Source organism: Mixophyes fleayi, chromosome 3 (genome assembly GCF_038048845.1).
Source record: "Mixophyes fleayi isolate aMixFle1 chromosome 3, aMixFle1.hap1, whole genome shotgun sequence".
Lineage (NCBI taxonomy): Eukaryota > Metazoa > Chordata > Amphibia > Anura > Limnodynastidae > Mixophyes > Mixophyes fleayi.
The window spans coordinates 106,446,034-106,468,717 of record NC_134404.1 but is presented as its reverse complement, the minus strand read 5'-3'; the positions used below and the strand labels follow the sequence as shown (position 1 = coordinate 106,468,717).

General features: G+C 39.4%; 1 protein-coding gene across 2 annotated transcripts; it reads left to right on the top strand.

Moving 5' to 3' along the window:
- The first annotated feature begins 7,684 nt into the window (after positions 1-7,684).
- EIF5A2 (eukaryotic translation initiation factor 5A2) lies at positions 7,685-13,712 on the top strand. Of its 2 annotated transcripts, none has more exons than XM_075202115.1 (5): positions 7,685-7,795; positions 8,697-8,882; positions 8,993-9,097; positions 11,638-11,769; positions 12,238-13,712. In XM_075202115.1, the coding sequence occupies exons 2-5, from the start codon at positions 8,718-8,720 to the stop codon at positions 12,298-12,300; spliced, it is 465 nt and encodes a 154-aa protein (XP_075058216.1). In that variant the 5' UTR covers positions 7,685-7,795; positions 8,697-8,717; the 3' UTR covers positions 12,301-13,712. The 2 variants fall into 2 exon arrangements, with proteins under 2 accessions (XP_075058216.1, XP_075058217.1); XM_075202116.1 differs by lacking the exon at positions 7,685-7,795 and adding an exon at positions 7,840-7,858.
- The last annotated feature ends 8,972 nt before the right edge of the window (positions 13,713-22,684 follow it).

The window sequence follows — 22,684 nt, the reverse complement described above, 5'->3', positions numbered from 1 at the left end:
GGGACTGTAAAAACTCTTACTGGATGAAATTGTTGTTCGCCTTTCTTCCTAATTTTAACAATCCCTTTGGGTTATACTGGGGGGCTAGATGCTTTCCTTTCTTCTGCCTCTTCTCTGATTACCTCTTGCTGTGCTTTCTTCCATAGGGCGTCCCTGTCTTGCTGCTCTTTCTCTAACATACATTGACTGCCTTCGCTCCCATGGTGTTTCTATACTGGAACTTCTTGTCCTTACTTCCTCTAGAACGCTTCTCCCTCTGTCAGTTTTTGGTCTTACAACTGCTGCTTGGGTATCTTCTACTTTTTCCCTTTTTATTTTTATACCACTAACCTGGAGCTTCTCTTCTTCTTCCTCTGAATCTGTTTGTAATTGTTCCACTACTATTGGTTCATCTCCATGTTTTATACTCAGTTTTGCCATAGCCTGAATCGTTTCTGGATCTAGACTAGGTTGATATGAATGCACATAAGTCAGAGCTGATGCTTGCACTACCTCTTCTGCCCAATGCACTCTTTGCTTGGGCACAAAAAGTTTTTTCTTTATCTATACCTGCTCCCATACTTGATTGTGGTTCTGAGCAAATATCTTATAAAGTGATACATCAACAGAAAACAACTTTTATTCTCATATTAACTCTATTTACTTTGTTTACTTAAGTTTTATCTCCTTCTGAGTAAATGTATCCCTTAGTATTTATTCACAAAGAGTGGGTGATCAGTCCACTTTCTGTTAAACAATTATTCCTAAATTTAATCTCTTTCAATTAAAGCAATAAAACAATATTCCTAGGTTCTTACTCTAGCAATCACTAGCAACTGGCTTCACACGCTATCTCAAAACAAATAATCATAAAACATTTAATATACTTAACAACAGAGCGTTGTTCAGTCTGGCTTCCCTCCTGTTTGAGAGCATTGAAGACAGTAGCAGTGCGTAGAGACCGGACAATACGAGCCCCCAAATGTTGTATTTGAACTATATAATTATTATTTCCACACATCACATACCATCCCCTCTCTGATTGTCTCTTCTCCCCTCTATCCTGTCTTCTCTATAGTCGCCTCCTGTGCTCTTTATGGTCGCCTCCTTTCCCCTGCGCTTCCTTCTATGACTGAGGGCTAATAGTAAGGTAGGATTTGGGCTAATAAGCAATGTTCTAATAACTTATAATAGGCTATTTGGAGGGAGAGTGGATTCTAATTACTGAGAATGCTAAAAAGAGATGATTGGGTTCTAGTGTGCAGGATCAGTTAGAGCAACATCAAGTTGTTTCTATGTAGTAAGGATAATAATACAGTCTTCATTGAGGAAATGATAAAGTACTATAAGTGCCACCAACCTGCCCTTGGAGGCAATATCATGTGCTGACAGCCATTAAAGGATGAAATCTCTGTTGCATAGTTATGCTCTGCTGTGATACTATAGGCTGCCATTTGGATACTGGAGCACTATATGTTGTTGGCATCTATCTAGAATTAATCTATCTTCTATCTACCTATCGGACTACCTATTTACCTAACCTATTGTAAACACATGCAACTACACTAAGGGTATATGTACTAAACTGCAGGTTTGAAAAAGTGGAGATGTTGCCTATAGCAACCAATCAGATTCTAGCTGTCATTTTGTAGAATGTACTAAATAAATGATAACTAGAATCTGATTGGTTGCTATAGACAACACCTCCACTTTTTCAAACCTGCATTTTAGTAAATATATAGTCTGCTTGACTGGAAAAATTGCATAGTATAGTAATATATCTAAAAAAAAATATATTATACACATATAATAAGTACATGAGGAAAAGAGGTCTAACTATTAATTGTGAGTGCTATTAATTTAATGTCAAGGCTGGTTGTGGGGAAATGGGCATATTCAATAGATGTGAATGCTATTAATTTTGGGACTGGTTGGGGGAAGGAAGACTATTTATTAAACAAAAATGCTATGAATTTAATGAAGGGCTGTTTGGGGGCAGGGGGAGTTGTAATTAATAAACGTGGGTGCTATCGATGTTATGTTGGGCTAGTTGGGGAAGGGTGGCCTAGAGTATTCAATCATTGCTTAACTTTCCAGGAGGTGAATAGTATCTATGTCTTTTCCAAACAGGGCCTCAATGTCCGGGATCCAGTCAAATAGCAACTAAGCGTAAGACATCAGCAGCACTGGATAGTCAAAGCTGCAAGAACAGATGGGAGAGAGCAGCACAGAAGTGGAGGTCAGTATAGCGCTTATAAAGGCTCCCCACAGTAAGTTGGTCAAGTCTTCTCTGGTAATGCACCACCGCTTTGGGGCAGCATCTATTAACACCAAGATGGGAGAGCACCAATGTTCTTTCTCACCAAGAGCAGTAAATTGTTTAGTTATGGCTCCGCTGCAATGTTCTGCAGTAGGGTACAGGTGTGCAGTTAGGGGAGGGGTGTTTCCGTTTCCCATAAAACCCTTTACGTTGTTTGAAAAACAAGTATTTGGAAACCCCCCTTTTGAAATCCTGCGTTTGCCCCTACTCATAACTCCTAAATAGCTATAGTTTATTAGAATGGATAAGATACTATTATTCACTAACATACTGATGAGGCTATCTTCCACTTATATAACTCCTTCATAGTCCAATCTACAGGTTAACAAGTTGCTCATATGTCCTGCACCACACCCTATAGTTTTCTCAAAATGTCATTGTGAAGATACCGGGTTTTCTTGCCCAATTCTACCCACTCCACTTTGGCTGGCCACCCATGGGTGCTTTCCTAGGCCAGAGAACCTTACCCAGTACCTTCTAAGGTTCTTATTAGTCACTCAGGCAAATGCAGTTAAAAAAGTACCACAGTACATTTATTGTAATAAAAACAACACTAAAGTATTATGTACACACAGTAAATAAATGCCAGGCAGGTTTACCACATCATCTGTCCCTTACCACACTAGCTTAAGGAGCTACAGTCACCTGGATGTCCTGACTTAGAGACCCATGGAGTTCTTCTCTTAGCTGCAGCTATAGTCCATTGGCAGAGAAAGAAAACTCAAAACCAGCTACAATGCACCTTCCATGAATCAAATCCCACAATGAATAACACCTCCCCCCTGGAGTGGCTCCTTATATTTAGGGTCAAATTTCCATACGGCTTTCCCCTCCCTGGGCAAACCCCTGGGCCTCTGCTTGTTAAACATTGGTGAGTCCTGGACAAGGGAGGGTTGGAGAGGGGAGTGGAGATGAGCTGTACTTCCACAGAACCTCCCCTGCCAGATTGTAGACCAAACATCTGGAGTAGTCTTGTGAGAATAATGGATACTAATTAGCCTTCTCCCACCTCCAAAGATAAGGTAGCAGCCAGCCCCTCCTAAAATTAACCCCTTACAGTACTTTGTGATGTTACAGGATCTCCAGCTATTCCATGCTTCCTGTAGAGAAAAGAGGGGGAAAAATGAATGCAGCTCCAGCGCCCTCATCTGTATTCTGGAAACCACCTGATCTTTACCCGTAACCCACCTGGCTTCAATTTGAGAACAATGAATAACAACCTCACTGCCACATCAACAATATACAATAACCAATATACATATTTACAATGAGCTACAATGTCCCCTTATCCACATGTAATTAGACACTGCAGGTTCACTCTGTTGAGCTGGAGAACAAAAGCAAGGGTTGTAAAAAGTACTTGCTATAATTCACATTATGTGAGAAACGAGGAACAGGCTGGTTAAAGTGTGATCAAACTTGTTTCGTCACAGTCATCCAAGCTTATTGCGTCACTACATTAATTATTCCTCCATGGTTCATCAGTCAAACTTTCATAAAACAAATGTGGTATTTTTGCTCAAACTTTTCTAGTTTCCTTTGTGCACTCCACTGTAATCCTTTCAGGACTTTTGTTATAATCTTGAAGACGTCTTAACATAGCTGCTGACTGTACCATCCTACTGTTGTTTCCATTGTCACAAAGAGGTTCTCCAGGTGGTATATCATTTCTACAGTTTGGACAAAACATATATCTCTCTCAGGTATACAAGAATCACATACTGGACATTTCCTCCCTGGATATGATGGATACTGCACAGTTTCTGGCATTAGTGTGCATGTGTCACCTGGGGCAAATGAACCCCCTGCTTCCAACCCAAAAGGCGTTAGAGAATTTCCTGCTGCTATTTTTAGACTTAAGTCAGGATATTTGAAATAACCCGCAATGAGGGATCTATCACTCGTATGCCTTCCTGCTGTTCTCTGGGTTTCACCTCTGGTGGGGCAATAGCATACGGTGGCGGGGAATTAGGAACATTATCCAGATCTTCCTCTTTTCTCTAACCTCATTTTCTATTAGTAATGATACTGTGAGCCACATATTCACCACATCTGTATGTCCCTTTCTAGTTATCCATGCCTTATTATTTGCAATGAATTGCTGCCACTGACTGGAATGAAGTGTACCTTCTGCAGGAAATCCTGCCCGTTTAAATATCTCATTGAGTCCTATCTGTGATTTCTTTCCTTTCCTTCAACGTAAAATATGTCTTGGAGTGATTTCACTCTGACCCTTGCTAGTATGTGTACCCATTATATGGAGATGGCCAATTCCCCAAATATACTGTAAATTGGGCTGCTAAATACCACATACACTTTCTAGCTTACTGTGTTGTACTTCGAGAAAGAAAAGAACTCTTATCACAGTACTGTACTGTAGGGGACTTCAATGAATATTAAACCTTATCAACAGTAGTTAATTTTATTACACTTCAACTCCTCCGTTCAAAAACCTCGTAACTCCTTCTATTCCTGCCGTGAAGTATTTGCAAACTATGCAGACACACAGACGACCAGAACAATCATGCAAATCTCTGTTGTAGCCGCAACCAATTTTGTTTTCTAGCTAAATAGTCCTCAGTGCAACCTTTGACAATAATGTCCCGTATATCCACCGGTAACTTTTTTACACTGAAGAAACACAGTGGTTGCTGGCCGTTCAACAAAAGATAATTAGCAGGCCAATGTAAAAGCACCTGTGACCAAGTATACCGCAGATTCTTTTGTATCACAATCTTATTCAAATGACACCCTAAAGTTGCATATATTTCATCATTGTTGCTTGCGGAGATTTCTCTATCACAGCCTCTAATGTAGGATAGCTGTTACCTGCATATTTTCTTAATATCACACTACAAGTATAGTTTTTGCAATAGCCCTGAGTATCTTTTCCCACCGTTGCAACCCCTCATAATCAACATTCATTTGACAAAAGATACAAAATATACAATATACTAATGATGTACTTGGCATAGATAATGCAAATCAACAGACAACTGGGTTCAAAATCGTGTTTACCTAGACTACAGATGATCGACTGGCACAAAACAGAAATACTGAGAGTAAACGAGTGGAAATCACACTGCAAGTTTACTCAATGTACGGATTTGATCAGTAGTTCTGCTGAGTCTCCAATACTGGTGTCATCTGGGCTGGTATTGAGATCCCGGACGAGCCCCCACTTAATGTTAAGGTACTTCTTTCAATTATCAACGTCCTTCAGCTTGTCTGTCATTTATTATAAACCAGTTAACTGGGAGTCCAGTAATCAAGACACACACACACGAGTATATCCTTTTAAGATTCTGAACTGAGGTCGTTTATTTTGAATAACCTTTTTATAGAGCTTATTGCATCATTACATTAATTATTCCTCCCAAGTCTTTTAAGAATATAACATACGTTGCTACTAGTTACAGTATAACATATTCAACAACGCCCCCAGTCCTTGTTTGGATATCAGTAGTTTTCTTTCTCCCATGAACAGTCACGAATGGCACACATGTGCAATTTTTAAATCAAAGGCTATTCCATGTTATCACTATCAGTTGGCCTTTACACCTGCCCTGTAGTGGGTGCAAAAGATACGGTTGAAAACTAGCGTACTTACGATGCAAGACTTGAATCAGCCGCATCTGCTTGGGAAAGCCCTTACTGTACATGGTCTACGTTAGACTGCCCATCCCCTCCCCTGTTCCGCCTCTCAAGTCGCAGGGAGAGGCAAATGTAATTTGTGCTTGGACATGAATTGGATGCAATTGCGCTCATCGGCATAATGTCCGTTTCTGGGCATGCACAGAGCTATTATATACAAGAAAGACTACACAAATGGAAGGACTTCTGAACATGAATCAGGCCCAATAGGTACAAAACAAAGTTCACCAACACCTCCTTCACAGTTAATAATAACTTGCTCTCCTCTCCCCTGGTTACTGCTGCCCGCTGCCCTGGTGTCATTAACTTCTCCCCAGCTTCACTATACACATCCAGTCCCTCATGAAATGCTGTTGCCTCATCCTTCTAAGTATTGGCAAAATACACCTTTCTCACTCAGGATGTAATCAAAACTATTGTTCAATCTCTCATTATCACCTGCCTTGACTACTGCAACCTTCTCCTACCTGCCTTTGCCCACTGTAATCAATCTTAAATGCTGCAGCAAGGTTAATCTTTCTCTCCCATTAATCGTCATCGGCTGCACAATTCTGCAAATCACTTCACTGGCTTCCCATCTGAATTCAATCAAGCTACTCAACCTCACCTAGAAAGCCCTCATTAGCAGCTCCCATTCATACATTTCTGACTTCATCACAAGATACGTCCCAGCTCGATCTCTCCTTCCATTTAACAACCACCTTTCACTCCTGCATTCAAGACTTCTCCTGCGCTGCTTCCCATTTATGGAGCTCCCTGCCCACCTGACCAGACTCTCCCAAAACCTACCTCTTCAGTATAGCTTTTATTTAATACCTTCTAGATTACCCCCTCTATCTGCCACAACCACTTGTATACCATTAGTTCTTAATGGGCTTTCCCACTAGACTGTAATCTCTCACAAACAGGGCTCTCTCTACCCTACGTCTCATCTCTGCATCTCCTTTCTCTGACTTGAATGTACCTGTTGTGCTTTTATATTGAATTTGTACATATAAAATATATACTTGTATAGTTAGTTATGTTTAATTTGGATTTGTATACGGACTGTCCAGCACTGCAAAATGTATGGCTCCTTAAATAATGATTATGATTAAATTGAAGTCTAGTAACAAGCATAGCCACATGCATAACAAGCATTAGTTACCAATTTCTCATTTGTTGATACAAATTAAACATTTTTTAATATTGGTCAATTGCACACTTACATCTATCTTGTTTAGCACGTATCATGTAATTATCCTATATGCCTACCATCATCAACAATTCGCAGCAAATTCTGTAGCTCTTTATAATTGGGGACAATCACAATAATATGCAATACTGGGAAATACAAAGTGAAGAATGCCCTGCTCGCAAGCTATGAGTCTTCAAAGAATATATTGTGTGTGTTGTGCTCACATGCAGCAGCTCAGCAACCAGATGTAACTGGATATTTTAAACCTGTGTCCAACAACGCAGAGTACTTCTGTAGTAGTACACTGCACTATAATAGGTGTAACATCCTCTATGGCCTGAGTGAGGCCTCCGGCCGCAGCATGCCGGCTCGCGGCCAGCTCAGTTACAGCCGCGCGCACATACACGAGCTGGCTGCAGCAATGACGCATCACCTGGGAAGACCAGGCAAACTTTGGTCGCGCACGTGTCATTCCGCGCCGGATCTTGATGATGGGTCCCCGCCCCCTTTCAAAGTATGTCCATGGGAAAGTCTAACTCCGCCTACCTTAAAAGCGGAAGCAGAGGGGCTTGTCTGGGTGAAGCCTCCGTTGGCTCCTCCTCCCCCGGGCTGCCGCAGTGAAATTGGGCGCGTTTGCGCAGTGACGTTCCTTTTTTTGTTGGAAGGTAAGGACGGGTTAGCATGGCGCCTGGGTTCCCTTGCAGGATGTTCTCCGTATGACGGGATCTGTATGTACCAGTTTGTCAGACAGCTGCTGTTGGGGAAGCTGGACGGATTGAGGTGGCGGAGGTACAGGGTGGCGGCTTACGGAACTCGCCATAGCGGGAGAGGGTGAGGCCGGCACGGGCGGGGATTCTGCGCCTCGATGTGGCTTCAGCGCGAGGCCTGCGCGCGCCATGCCGACCCCTCGAGCTGTGCGGGGGAGACGGGGGCGACCGTACGGCCCGGGAGGGGCTGGCGAGGCGCGGCCGCTGGGGTGAGTCGCTGGAGAGCTGCGGCGTGGCCCCGGTGATCCCACAGCGATCCCTCTTCAGCAGCTGCCTGCAGCGTCGCCGGAGATGCAGCCCGTTCTCTCGGCTGAGTGCGCGGCTGGGGCCCGCCATGTCACGTCTGGCCTGTGGGGATCGCAGAGTCATCCAGTCTGGGGGAGGGGTGCGCTCCCATGCCGCCACGACGGGGCGATGCCGGCTGCTGTGCTGTAACACAGGCAGTGGGGCTTCCCTATGCTCACACGTGGACACTTCCAGGGCCTCTGCCACTCCCGGCTGCTTTATTCGTGCGACATCTTTTCTCCGAGTGTAGCGTTGCCGCGCGATTCATTGTCGGCGTCTTGCGGACCATGTGTCACCAGTGCACGGTTACTCTTAACCCATGCGGTGTCGGTTTTTGCAAACTCTTAGATGTGGCGTAGATTCCTTAAGAGACCCCCTTGCTAGAAATCTTCTTGCCTTGTAGTGAAATAGAACATATTTTATTTGAGCATATTTTTTATATTTTAACGCTTTAAATGTTTGTGTGTTTTTTTATTATTTGTTCACCACTGGTAAATATTTCTTTATTGTTTAGTACTCGTAGACACCCACCAATATGGCAGATGAGGTAGATTTCACCACTGGAGATGCCGGGGCTTCCACTACTTTCCCCATGCAGTGCTCTGCTCTGCGTAAGAATGGGTTTGTGGTCCTGAAATCTCGTCCCTGTAAGATTGTTGAAATGTCAACTTCCAAGACTGGCAAGCATGGTCATGCCAAGGTAACTATAAGGAATGTATAAATCATTAACACTAGTTTTGTTAATTTGACGTTGGATCTGCTCCGTCATGTATAGTCTTTAATTTATTGACCTTTCTCATTCCTTTTCAGGTTCACATGGTTGGTATTGATATCTTCACTGGAAAGAAGTATGAAGACATCTGTCCCTCTACCCACAACATGGATGTTCCTAATATTAAAAGAAATGATTACCAGGTAATGTGGATTCTGGAACCTAGGTTGTGTTCACTCCCATGCAAAACTACTTTAAAACTAGTTGTAAGATTGTTCAATTAAAAAAAAAAAAGACACTTGCAAACTTTCTTTGTATGGCTGAAAATGTTGGAAGTTAGACTTGAGTTTTGGAATAGCAAGTGCAGTATATCCTGCAGTAGAAAATGCATAGATGAAGCCACACTTGTCCATAAACCATAAATGTTTACATTTTATAGTGCGATGTTATAGGAAGCATATGTCTTTTTAGGCAGTGTATATAATTTTAGTAATGTAGTATCCTATCTTATAAGCAGTTACATAATATAATACAAAGCTCTGAACGCCTTTTTAAAATATTTAATTGTCCAATAAGATTTACTACTTCTCCCAGAAATATATTTTAATGACAGATTTGCATCTCAGTTTTACTTTGTGCATACAATCAAATGCAATCCAGGCAGCCTTCCCAACTTCCATTGGTTTCCTTGCCCCGAAGTTTTGTGGACCATGTTTGTGTTGCCAGTAGTTGATGATGGGACATGCTCTGTCATGACTACCAGTGCTTATTTTTAGAAGTACAACAAATATTCTCTGGTAATGTAGACACAATAGACGTATAAGTCTGGGTATACAGATACCATTGGAAGTTAAATTAAAATACAAGTAGCTTGTAAGCTAATAAAATGTGTATATTAAGGCAACAGGATATTGTCAGCGGTGAACAAAACTTGTATTAAACTATTTTAAAATAAACTACATAAAATATCTATTTTGGCTGCATCTGTCAGACGCCTATGCAAATACATTTTGGGGGGGGGGGTGCTAATGTCATGTCTGTATTAAGACAGGTCAGCTTTCTCCCCAGAAAACTTTTCCAGCCTGGTGTCATTAAGGAGTAACCGGGTGGGAACAGTGTAATACTTTGTAATAATGCAAAATGTTGCCCACATCGTACTGGACTGGTCAGGCTGGTGGTCAGTAGGTCTGCCTGTTCTAATAGGAGAAACAATGGTTTATTCTATTATAATAGGATGTTGTTAAGCTCTAAGAGCTGGGTTGCAAGTAAAAACAGCCAGGTGGAGCACCTGGGAAATAGGTGCTGAGGAGAACATTGCAGGTGGTGGTTTTGTGCCAATTAGTAGCCCAGTTTTCCAAATGTAAGTGAACACCCTTAGCTTCAAATGACTGGCAGCATGAACAGTTTGCTCCCACCTGCATAGCATATGTAAACAAAACCACTAACTTCTTGTAAGTTGGGTTTCGTGGTCTCCAATTGCTTGATATGTTAGGCTTAGTGGCTCTAAATCGCAGGATATCTATAGTGTTGCTAGCCTTAAGGGCTTGTGTGGCATTACTATTTATCAAAAGAATTATCCTTTAAAACCCTTAATATAATTTTATCAGCTAGTTTAGCTAATGTTAGAAGATGAAGGAAAGTCTGTTACAAGTGACCATACACGTTTCATGTAGTTGAAACATTTTTCTTCTAAATGCTTCAGGCCTTTTTAAAAGACTTAATGACCTATATTATATTTTATTAGGCAGTGTGGAGGGCCTCAAGAAAATGTTTTGTCAATTGCAGGTTCTATGCAGTATGTTATAGGCGCTCAGAACAGCCTCAGTGAATCAAATTGTAGTGTTCTGGAACTCTTGCTAGCAGGTAGAGCATTTAAAACTGCAACCAAAACAGAATGGATCTGGAAACCCATTACCCAGAAAGTTCAGCAAACTATGTAGGAAATAGTTGCTTCTACTTGCTGCTAAAATTTAAACTTATTACACAAGGTCCTTATGTGGAAAGCCTTAATTAACTATTGTAGTAATCCATACCTGAATATAAATATTGTCTAGTTTACTCATTGCATTCTGGCCAGTAACTGGAAGTTTTAGCACCTCCTTCAAAAAGAAAAAAAGTAAGGAAATGTGAGCTATATGTTGCACTATTAGCAGAGCTTTCCTTATAGGGTGTTGTTATGACTTGTATACACTGCTTATACAAAATGCTACATTCATCGACTATATCTGTCATTGCGAGCGAGTATGTTCAGCTTTTATATTATGTTAATGTAACCTACAGGATGCCATTAGAACAATGTAAAGCAACATTTGAGTGAATTTCTTGTGTTGCCATGTTTGCATATCTATTGGACCTAAGTGTTCTGTCCATCTATTTTCTGCTCTACAGCAGGCTTTTCTCATTTGTCCTCCAGTAGTAGCCCAGCAAATGGAAGTAGTGGAATTATTGACCTGATCAAATGTGTTACAAGTATCCTCATGACTTGTTGGACTGTGCATGGAGTGGGGAAACTCTGTCCCATAGTATTACCCTGTTCCAACTTAATCACACGTGTATTGTCTTTTATTGGAGCATGTCCACCTGCATCACTTAATTGTCAGGATTTCTTACGAATGAATAGGTAGTTTGACATCTAAGACCTGTGATGTTTAAATATATATTTGCAAAGAGGATAACTAGAACTAGTTTAACATGTTCAGAGTTTAGGTAAAGGTAAAACAAAATGCTTTTCCATCCTTTATAGCTGATCGGTATTACTGACAGATACCTGTCCCTGCTGACTGACAGTGGTGAAGTTCGTGAGGACCTCAAGCTGCCAGAGGGAGACTTGGGAAAGGAAATAGAAGCTAAATTTGAAGGAGGAGAAGAGATAATGGTAACTACTTTTTTGTAAAAAAAATAAATAAAATCTAGGCATCCTGGGAGCTTGTTTCTGCATCGGTTTACTAGTGGCTTGAATTTTAATTTGGTAATGCTAAAATGGCCTTCACTGCTTCCTATATCAAATCCACCATATTAATAATCTTTTGCAGTGTGAATAATATCTTGTGACTTAAAGCTGCACTACCACCTACTGTAAAAAGTTTACTAACATTCCTGTTTAGGCAGTCCCTGGTTTTTCCATAGTGCTCCCTTGGTGGTTCTTAGTCCCAGGCTAAATCTTGTTGGGACAGCTGATCTTTCACTACCTTTTTAAAGTAACAAATAGAATTGGTCTATCAGTTCTGTAGTACAGTAGATGGTAGATTTTAAGTAATGTAGCTTTTAAGTATTGTTGCATCAGGTACATTTCTCCATTTTTGTATAGTTTTAAAATAGGTGTTAAAATATCTTTCTGTTGCAGATCTCCGTCTTGAACGCAATGAATGAAGAATGTGCGGTAGCCATCAAGGCAATGACCAAATAAACAGGGATCCCCGGCTCGAGCTATCTGCTCAGGTCAAGATAAACCACAGATCTTAAATTTGGTTTTGATTGTCACCAAAGCTATGGCCTTCACAAAAACCTCATTTCTTTATGACTTGTTTGCAAATACTGCTGGATTCTAAATTTGGTTATGCAGGTTAACTGGCACTTTCCAAAATCACTGCAGTGTTAAATTCTTCCATGAATACATGTTACCTTTCACATTCCTAAAGGTGTTCATTGAGGGTCCAGCTAAACTGAATCATCTTTAGTTGATGTGTTTTGCATCCGTTTCCCATGATGCATAGTTTAAATCGGCTTAGTTTGAAAACACCTGGAGTAAAAAAGGTAATTTAATAAAGCAGTGTAAATATAAAACAAGCCTCGTATTCCTTACTAATATGTAGAACAAAATTACAAGACCTAGCATATTAAGTTTTAAATCTCTTGCATGTTAGACTGTTTGGAACCCCAAGTGCCAATTCCATCACTTGGACACTTGAGAAATGTAAGTGATTTAGAAATGCCAGTTGATGCACCACTTTTCCTGCCCCTTATGAAAAATAAGTCCTGGTGGCCATGTGCAAGTAAAATGTATTACCTCTGTACTCTCCTCTGCCAACATGTTGGCTTGCATATTGTAACCTTATTAAAATGGTGTCAAAGCCTGCCTGCAAGCTTAGTCAGGCACTTGGTATGTTGGGTGATTCTACATAGCAGGCATTTATGGCACAAAATGAGGATTAGAGTTGTTAATGCTACAGATTTTCACTCGAGGCCTTTGTCATCAGACTGAAAAAAAAAATAAAAATAGAAAAATGCAGTTCAGTTGCTTTTTTTCTTTTATTGTATTTATCTTGAAATATTAAAAAGAGTAAAGACCTTCCCAGGAATTGGTTTGCGGTGCTTCCAGTGTGATTTCTTTTAAATATCTGAATTCTAATTTTTTTGTAGTACAAATGTGGATACTGGAAACTGGATTTGAGTGAATGCTTACCTAGCCTGTTCTAAAATCTTACCAGGAACAGTAAATCTTCCATTGTGTTCTCCCAACCACCATTTTCAGAATGCCCATGTTTGTTTTATATAGGCATTTCAGGGTACGTTTTTGAATTTTCCCATTTAAACTAGCAGCATCTAGTGGTTTCAGTTTGCAGATTGTGGCAAATTAAGCCTTTGTAACTTTATCAAGGACTTTAATATGTATAAAAATGTCATGTGCCTCCTTGACTTAAACTATGTACAAGCTTAAAAAGTGGTTACATTGAATCTTGGGTAGTATGAAATTTTTGGTGTGCAGTATCAAAGCTGTGAAATTTGATCCTTTGCAAAGAGTTTTCAACTTCCTTGGAGTCTGGAAAAGCCATTATTTTGATAATGTCCTGCACTGGATTAAAATAAACATTTTTTTTTTACTTGCATGTGTTATTCACTGGATAAGAGGTCCCTAATACTTTGCAAATGGGGCCTTTCATGGAGGAAGGGCATCAGTTACTCTGTCTGTTTGAGACAGGCTGAATGGTGAGAAGTGGGATGGGGACCAGTAAACATATTGGGGACACCTGCAGATGCAGTGTTTGTTGCATTTAAAGGCAATTGCATTTTTATCTTACCTATTAATCTCCATTGAAATGTTTGCTAGATAACTTGAAATGAAGGATTAAAATGCACTACTGTGGTGCTAATTTTATTGCACACCATGTTTCAGTTTATAAACTGAGCGTAAATACCTTTGATACAGATGCCATTCAGATATGTCTACATAAGTTTTGAAATCTTAACACAGAATATAATTGCATATTTGCATGACATCCTGTATATTTGAATCCTGCTCTTAATGGGGTAAACTAGCCAACTGCCCTTAGCTACATCACACTGCCTAAGTGGTCTTTCTACTCTATTGGAGTTTCATTTAATCACAAGCATTGATCATTTTCACTTTGCATTCAACAGTATAAGCTTTGCTAAACTTAGTTTTCAACATAAGTATGTAGCTTTTAACAAATGTGGACCCCCCAGGAGTTATAGTATCACTTGGTTTCAACTTTGCCAAAGGCCAGGCAAATTTGCTCATCAGTTTTCAACTTTATGTAGATCTACATGTGCATAACAAAGGGGAAGGGTGATTAACTGGCTTCTATTTCTGGATGCTTTTTGATTGCCATGATACATTGTACAACAGTGTTAATGTCTGTACAAGTAGATCATATGGCTTAAATCTGAGTCACTTGTGTAATGCAGTGTACTATATTAATAGTGCGTTTGAACCTAAAATGCTCCCCACCATCATAATATCCATAATGTGGACATTTTAAGTGTTTCATAACTAGACTTAAAGCAATAATTGCAATTTTATTTCATTCAAATACAGATTCTAACAAACACTTTGTCTGGTGTGTGTAAATTGTTGCTATGCTAGCAGCATACATTTAATTATGCAATTGGTGCTGAACAGTGGAAAAATACTTATCACTCTGGAATTGACCTAAATTTGTTCAATGTCTATATTGGCTTTCCCACTTCTCAAAAAATGTAGATGAAAGCATTGTATACTGCTAGAACTTTTTTACTTGGTGTGCAGTAAGTAGATAGTTGCCTGGCAGGCGATAGGTAGGGTGGAGTCTTCAAGAAGCTTGTGCTTTGCAAAATGGTTTTAAGTCTTAATGTTTCGTGTTTCTGTAAGCATGCTCTAGAATGCTGACATTGCAGTTCACAAAACTCCTGTAAACTTATTATAATTTTTTATTTTTTTTCCTTCAGCGCTTTTTGGAAGAGCTTAAATTTACTATATTTGTACATTGGACAATACATCTTAATAGACAATTCTAAAAACGCACTACAAGGGAATTACAAATGTGTGGTCTCTAAACCTATTCTGGTTTATGTATTGTATTAGTTTTGCCATTTAATTGTACAAAAGTCTAGCAGCCTTGTATATTTTGCATTTCACTGTAAAGTTAAAACTAATTGGTTAATAAAAACATGTAAAGTTTCAAGATTGTGTTATTAGGTTATACAATTGTCGATTGAACAAAGTTAATAAGATCAATAAAAATAGGTGATTTCTGATGTCTATATCTAGTCCTTTCTTTAAATCTACTTTTACTTTAAGAGACCGTATTTCATCTAATGTTCCACCTTTATTTTATTTTAAACATTTGCTAGTGCTTAATTGATAACTAAGCTGAGGAGAATGCCACAATCTGATCATATGTCCTGAAATATGAAAAAAATGGCATTGTTCAATCTTCAGACATGTGCTGACCTGGTGTGAATAGTGTTTTAGATGTGAGATGGGGTTAGCATGCTGTAAATGCAGCACAAAGCTAAAAGAACAAGGATGCATATAACATGAAAATTATTGTTAACTCTAGTGTCACACCAGCAGTTGCCCAAGCAGTATTTGTGCTGCTTGTAAACATCTTGGGCATGTGTTTAATTTTTTTCCTGCTAGGGGAGAAATTCTGTTTTGAGTATTTTAAAATCTGGTTGCTGCTTTTGATCAGCATTTCCCACTAGTTTTAAAGGTCCTGTGTTTCAGAAATCTATCTGCTTGATGGAGGCTGGGTACTGTATGAACATTTAGAGCTTTAAACAATTAGTGTTCTGTTGGGTAGATCCCATAAACTGAAGTGATTTGTAAAAAAACAAAATACATTAAGTTGCTAAATCACAATGATGATTCCAAAACACAGGTGACACCAGCTTAAAGCCTTGTTAGCTTGTTCCAAGATGACCACATTGGCAGTGTTCTGAAAGTTAATATATTGTGTATACAAAGCTACTTTTTATTGGCGCTTAAGTTTGTAACACTGAGTAGTTTTAACTTGGCAGTTATTAAAATCAAATTTTCACTTATGGTGGTATATTTACTGACATTTCACAGCCTGGTGTTATTGTTGCAATTGGTGTGCTTGAAGATTTAGCTTGTGACTAAAATCTGTTGGATGGCTGCATACTAAATGTGAGAAGCAGTAGACCAAAAATCAAAATTGCAGCTTATTTGTTGACGTTAATGTAGTGCCTATATATTCTGCAATGATTCACAGTGAATATTTAATCCCTCATTTCCCCCATGCCCCAGTGGATCTTGTCTATAACTCCCTACACCCCAGATGACACTGAAGAGTTATTATTTTTGAGAAAAGCCAGGTATCACCTACCAGTATGTTTTGTGAGTGTAGGCCCACATATTTATGGGAAAAACATAACTCCACAGCTAGGCCCCTGCTTGGAATCCAACTTTTGGTCCTCAGCCTGTGTGGAGACAATGTTAATCACTGTGCTGTAATGCTGGTGGTTTTATTTTGAATGTTTTAAAAAGCCAAACTACCCAAGAGGGGCAGGGGTGGGAGGGGAGGGGAATGTGCCTCACTAAAACTCATGCACATGGGTCTAGTCTTAATGGCGCTATAATAGAAACTACTGCGGAGGAAATGGATCTAGGACTCACTAGTTCAGATGACTTAAACGCAGGTAATGGACCAAAGCAATGAGGATGGCAAGTCAGATACTTGGTTGCATAGGCAAAGGAATCGATAGCAGTAAGAAAGTAATAATGCCACTGGATAGGTCATTGGTATGGCCTCATCTAGAATACTGTATTCAATTCTGAAGGCCAGAAGGATATAAATACATTAGAGACTGTACAAAGAAGGGGCAACTAAAATGGTGCATGGCCTCCAGCACAAAACTTACATGTAAAAGATATTAATATGTATAGATTGGAGAAGGGAATGGACATGACAAACTCAAATATATCAAGGCTTTTAATAAGGTAAAGGAGGGAAACATTCTTCAAAGGAAGAGAAATATAACAAGGAAATGCACTCAAACTGGAAGTAAGTAGGTTTCAAGGAAATTTGGGGAAAATGCTTTGCAGAAAGGGTAGTGGATAAGGGGAATAACTTGCCATCTGAGTTTGTTGAGGCTAATACAGCAATTTTTTATATACTTGGGATAGACATAAGGATTTTCTTACAAATAAAGGATCAAATAGGGGTTGAGTTTAAAAATTGGGCAAGCAGCTGTCAAAATTTGTTTCTATGAAGTTCCTAGCGTCTGGATATACACCATAAAGCCTCTTCTTTAACACAACCAGCTCAATTCCTTCCTTGCACCTTCTCTTCATTTAATCCCACAAAGGAAAATTATCTCCTGTCTTATTGATCCTATACCTTCACAAATCAGTCGATCCCTGTCTCTTATGCTTGTCTCAACCTTAACTAAAATCTGTATTGTCTCTACTGGTAGATTTCTGTCATTATTTAAGCATGCAATATTCTCTCCTATTCTGAAAACTGCTAAATCGAAAGGCCATTACTCGTTTTTAATTTTCCTGGATCTCTGCTGTATTTGACACTTGACCACTTCAGGACAGTCCTAATCTGGTTCTCATCCTACTTATCTAATCACTCAAGTATTTGTTTCTCTGGATTCACCTCCTCTCTGCTTCTTTTATCTGTTGTAGTATCACAAGGCTCAATCCTAGGCCCTCTGCTCTTCTCTATTCACATGTCTGAGAACACTAATAAGTGCCTTTGGATTCCAGTATCATCTATGTGCAGATGATACCCAAACTTGTTTCTTTCTCACATGTGTTGGTCCATGTTACTTTCCGCCATTTTAACTTGTCCTCTCGCCAACTCAACCTCAATATTTAAAAAGCTGAGCTGATATTCCCCCTTGCGAACTGAAGTTACCTACCTGACATTTCTATTTCTGTTGATATGTCAATAAATCCTACACCTAAGCTGCCCAAGTGTTATCCTGGACTCTAAAGGTGTATCCTTTGTTCCTCACATCTAATCTAAATCCAGTTATATACATCTAAAAACATTTCCAGAATACACATATCTCACTAAACGACACTGCCAACCATGCACTCATTATCACCCACACTGACATTACAATACCATCCTTACTGATATTCCCTGAATCAGACTCTCACCCCTCCAATCTATTTTGCATGCAGCGGCTAGATTGATTTGCAAGAAAAATTATTCTTCCATTTCTTTCATTTCTGTCAGTCTTTACATTGGTTGCCTGTTTTTTTTTTAACTAAAATACTTCTACTAACATACAAGGCCATCAACAAAACTGCACCAACTTCCATCTTTCCACTTGGCTTAGTTCTTCACAAGATGTATGTTTCTCATCCACACTCTACCTGCTCCCATTCCCGGTTGCAAGCCTTTTTCCAGACAGACCCACTTTGTGGACTTCCCTTCTTTGCACTAGTCTTCAAAACTTCAACTGTTCTTTGAAAAAAAAACCCTCTTCTGGCTAGCTTTAAAATTTCTCAACTATTGTCTTACCCTCCCTAGGGTATCCTATTACCACTTTCTACACAATTCACATAAGACTTGCATCAGTCTTTTCTACACTCAGCCAATCATTTGAAACAATGATGTGTGACTGGATCATATAGCCCAGTAAGCACTTTCTACCTGTGCAATCTGGATGGACAAACATGCAATATGTAAGATTTAACCTCGTGTATCAAACTCTGATGAAAATGTCACCATTCAGATTGTCAACACACTTAAAAGGTTGACATGTTAATTATGTTTCCACAGTTAAAATATCCCCAGTAACAATATCACCATAATGCATTACATCAAAAGCAACACTGATGGCACCACATTAAAAATGAATAAATAAAATGGGAACATGTTTCTAAAATAGTTGCCACTTAGTCATAGCTTTATTTAAAATATCTTTCCTATCTTAACATACTCTTAGGTTTCTTGTACCTTTGGATTTTTAAAAGCACTATAAAAAAAGGTTGACATTAGTTACACAAATGTATTGTTCGAAGAAAAAAACATTTCACACCCTTCCATATTTCAAATCAATTGTTTTTTTAGATGAAACACCAGGATGTAATTAAAGTACTGTAGATAAAATGCCTTTTTACAGCTTCACTTGATTCCATACACGTTATAGCAGGTATACATAGCCATCATCACCATCAGTCAGTACTTACTCCTGACCTGTAGCTGATGCAACCAATACGACTGAAGAATTCCTTACCTTAGAGATGCCCAAAGCTGAATGAGATGCAATATAATTCTTAAAAATGTCGTTTCCATTTTTTAGGAGTCATCTATGCAACATATACCCACGTGATTTTGCAAATGTAATCCCTATCTGTAGTGTTTGCTATATTCTATCATGTAAATAGCACTTACCTGGCCTGTAGCTCCTGCCATCTTCAGGAGCCTAACTTTATCGAGTCTATGGCTACAAAAACGAGAATCTGGTTTAAACTGAGTGCCTAAAGCTGGGTAAACACTACAGAATTTTCCACCAACTTTTTATGCCAATTGATTTTACATGCGATCGATGGTCCGATCGCTCGGTCCATGGACTGCATACACACTAGCCTTGTTTAGGATGATAAAGGGAAGAGCGGACGTCCCTTTAGCGACTTTTTACAGCCATGTTGTCGTGAGCAATGATTGCAATTTCGTACACACTGAAGCAACATTTGCGGGGCATGTAACAATATACCAAAGACATTAGCATAAAGGGGCAGAGCTTTTGCTATAGTTAACACCCAAAACAGCATAAAAAGAGAAGGCTACACTGTCTTTGCATTCATTCCTATTTGTAAACCTACAATGGCTACAGTAGTACAAGAACAAGCAACTGCACTTTTCCTGCTTGCTGTTGCAAGAAGACTGCAGGTACGGAACCAAAGAGAAAGAAGGAGAAAGAGTAGATCTTGTTGGAGCAAAGATTGGTTCAAGAGGAGAGACACGTTCTCTCATATGCCCCTGCTACAGGAGATACGGGACAACAACCCAGATGACTTTAAGAATTTTCTTCGTATGAATGATGCAACAAATCTTCAGCGGTAGCCCTACACATGAGGTCGCACAGCAGTCGCTCCATTTCAGTTTGTATGCGCTTGCTACTACTTCTCATTTTGCTAGCTATTGTTGCTGCCAGGAAATCAAATGTGTCCTGTTCCTTTGTTTTTGTTATCAAAGTGTTAGCGCAATCAAGCATCTTTTCTGTTAGTGCATCACTTTCTTGTATTTCCCTTATTCTACGTCTCTTTCGCTTCTGAATGTTTTTTGCTAGTGTACCAGCTTTGGTCACGTCCTGGCTGTCAGCAGTTAGCTAGCTTTAACGTGCAGTGCTATTAATTGTTGTAGCTTCCTGGCCTTCAACATCCAGCAAGAGCCCATCAGACAGTAGTGCAGGCTGAAAAAGAGCAAACGAATGAGGTAATGCAATTGCATACATGTTCAAATGTTAACTATTTACACATCTTTATGTTTCAGTTTCCATCGACAGAGGAAGACTGGAAAGTGATAGCGGAAGACTTTGAGAGACTATGGAATTTTCCAAATTGCGGTGGTGCCATTGATGGCAAACATGTCAGAATTATGCCAACAGTGGATCTTTCTACTATAATTACAAAGGATTATTTAGCATTATTTTAATGGCCATAGTGGATGCGAACTATGAATTCTTATTTGTGGACATTGGAAAAAATGGAAGAGTCTCAGATGGAGGTGCATTGGAGCATACTACCTTCCATAACAAACTACAAAACACTGCCCTTAACCTTCCATCGCGGAGTAGCACAAAATATGGACTAAATCTTGTGTTTGTGGCAGATGACGCCTTTGCATTGCACAACAATGTTTTAAAACCATTCCCACAAAGAAATCCGAGCATTGAAAGGCGTATATTTAATTACAGACTGTCACGTGCTCTGCGTGTAGTTGAAAATGCCTTTGGGATTCTAAGTAACAGGTTCAGAGTTTTTCATTCTGCCATAAACCTGCGTTTGGACAAAGTAGGGATGGCCTGTTGTGTTCTGCATAACTTTCTATGGCATAAAAGCAACAGTGGACGTACCACTCAGGCCAATGTGGAAAGTAATGCAGAGGACATGGGGGTAGTGGGCTTGACACCATTAGAGTGTGGACACTCTAAAAATAGTAGTACATTGGCAAAATTAAATCAGGAAGCGTATCTTACGTATTTCAACGGAGATGGTGTCGTGCCATGGCAGAATGATTGCTTATGACAACTGTTTATATACATGTTATGTATTGTTATTGTGTTGTTGATTCTTTTAACATGAATAAATCTGTTACATGGCAACATCATAATTTACTGTACTTACTGTGCCGCTTGCAGGTATATAATATGCTTGCTCTACCTCTGGGGATGAACTGCTGTCTGTGGGCATGCTGCTAGTGGACGTACGTGGTGTATCTTGGTCCCTCACAAAGTGTAACAGATCAAAGTACCATAGCTTTGGCACATACACGTCTTCAGCTGCAGCTCCTGTTTTTTTGGCTGCTTCAACTTTATTTAATTCTTTTTTTTATACATAGTCCTAAGGTTCTGGATCTTGCTTTTTGCTCAACAGTTGCTCCAGGGTGATATGGCAGACATGCTTTTACAAGCTCTTGCATCGCCATGTTCCGCATCATTCTGTTTGAATAATCTTTGGATTTGGCTTTCCACAAACATGGGTGAGCCCTGTAGGTCTCAATAAAATCCTTCATTAGGTCAGCATTTCTTTCATAAGCCATTGTGTTCTGTTTGGGTATAATAAAAATAAACATATGTCCCATCTGTGCTGTACAATAAACCAATGCAAGTACACATGTATGCACCAATCACAAAGAACTTACCGTATATATGTGAACGAATGTACAGCTCAGAACAGTTAATAATAGAAAGGAAGTGATAATGCAAAAACTACTGCGATTACTGAAAGAAAAACTTGGAAAGAAAATAAATAAATTCCAAGTCCAGAAGAGGTGGTTGGACCTTAAAAATAAAGAGGCAAGGAGACTGGAGCGAATTTGTAGAAACATTAAAAAAAGTGAGTAGCACGTGTAGTCGTGTAGTGTACCTGTTTGAAGGACTTTATGTATTTCATTCTACTGTCACATGAACCAATGCAAATGCATGATTATTGTTTTGTCAGAAGGAAGAATTAACGGTGAGAAGGCCAGTGTAGATACCACTGATGTAATAACACCTGTTATCAAACAAGAAAAAATACATGTGCCAGAGGGACCACAACACAAACTGATCTCGAGTAGTGTGCAAGGTGAGCACATTTCTGGTGTTGGATTAAAACTTTTATTAACTTTATTACAGATATACAAGTGTAATGATAAACATTTTTTATTTTCTTGTTTCATAGATACCATTGTCATATCCGATGAAAGTTCGGAGGAAGAAAAAAATGTTGCAAAGCTCAACGAATATTTTAAAGAAATTAAAGGATATTTTGCCAACATCAAGAAAAAAAATTAAAAACCTTGATAATACTTTTGATGACATGTATATGCTCTTTGCAACTGTTGTGCCACAAACCAGTAGCACCCTTTAAGTGTAATACT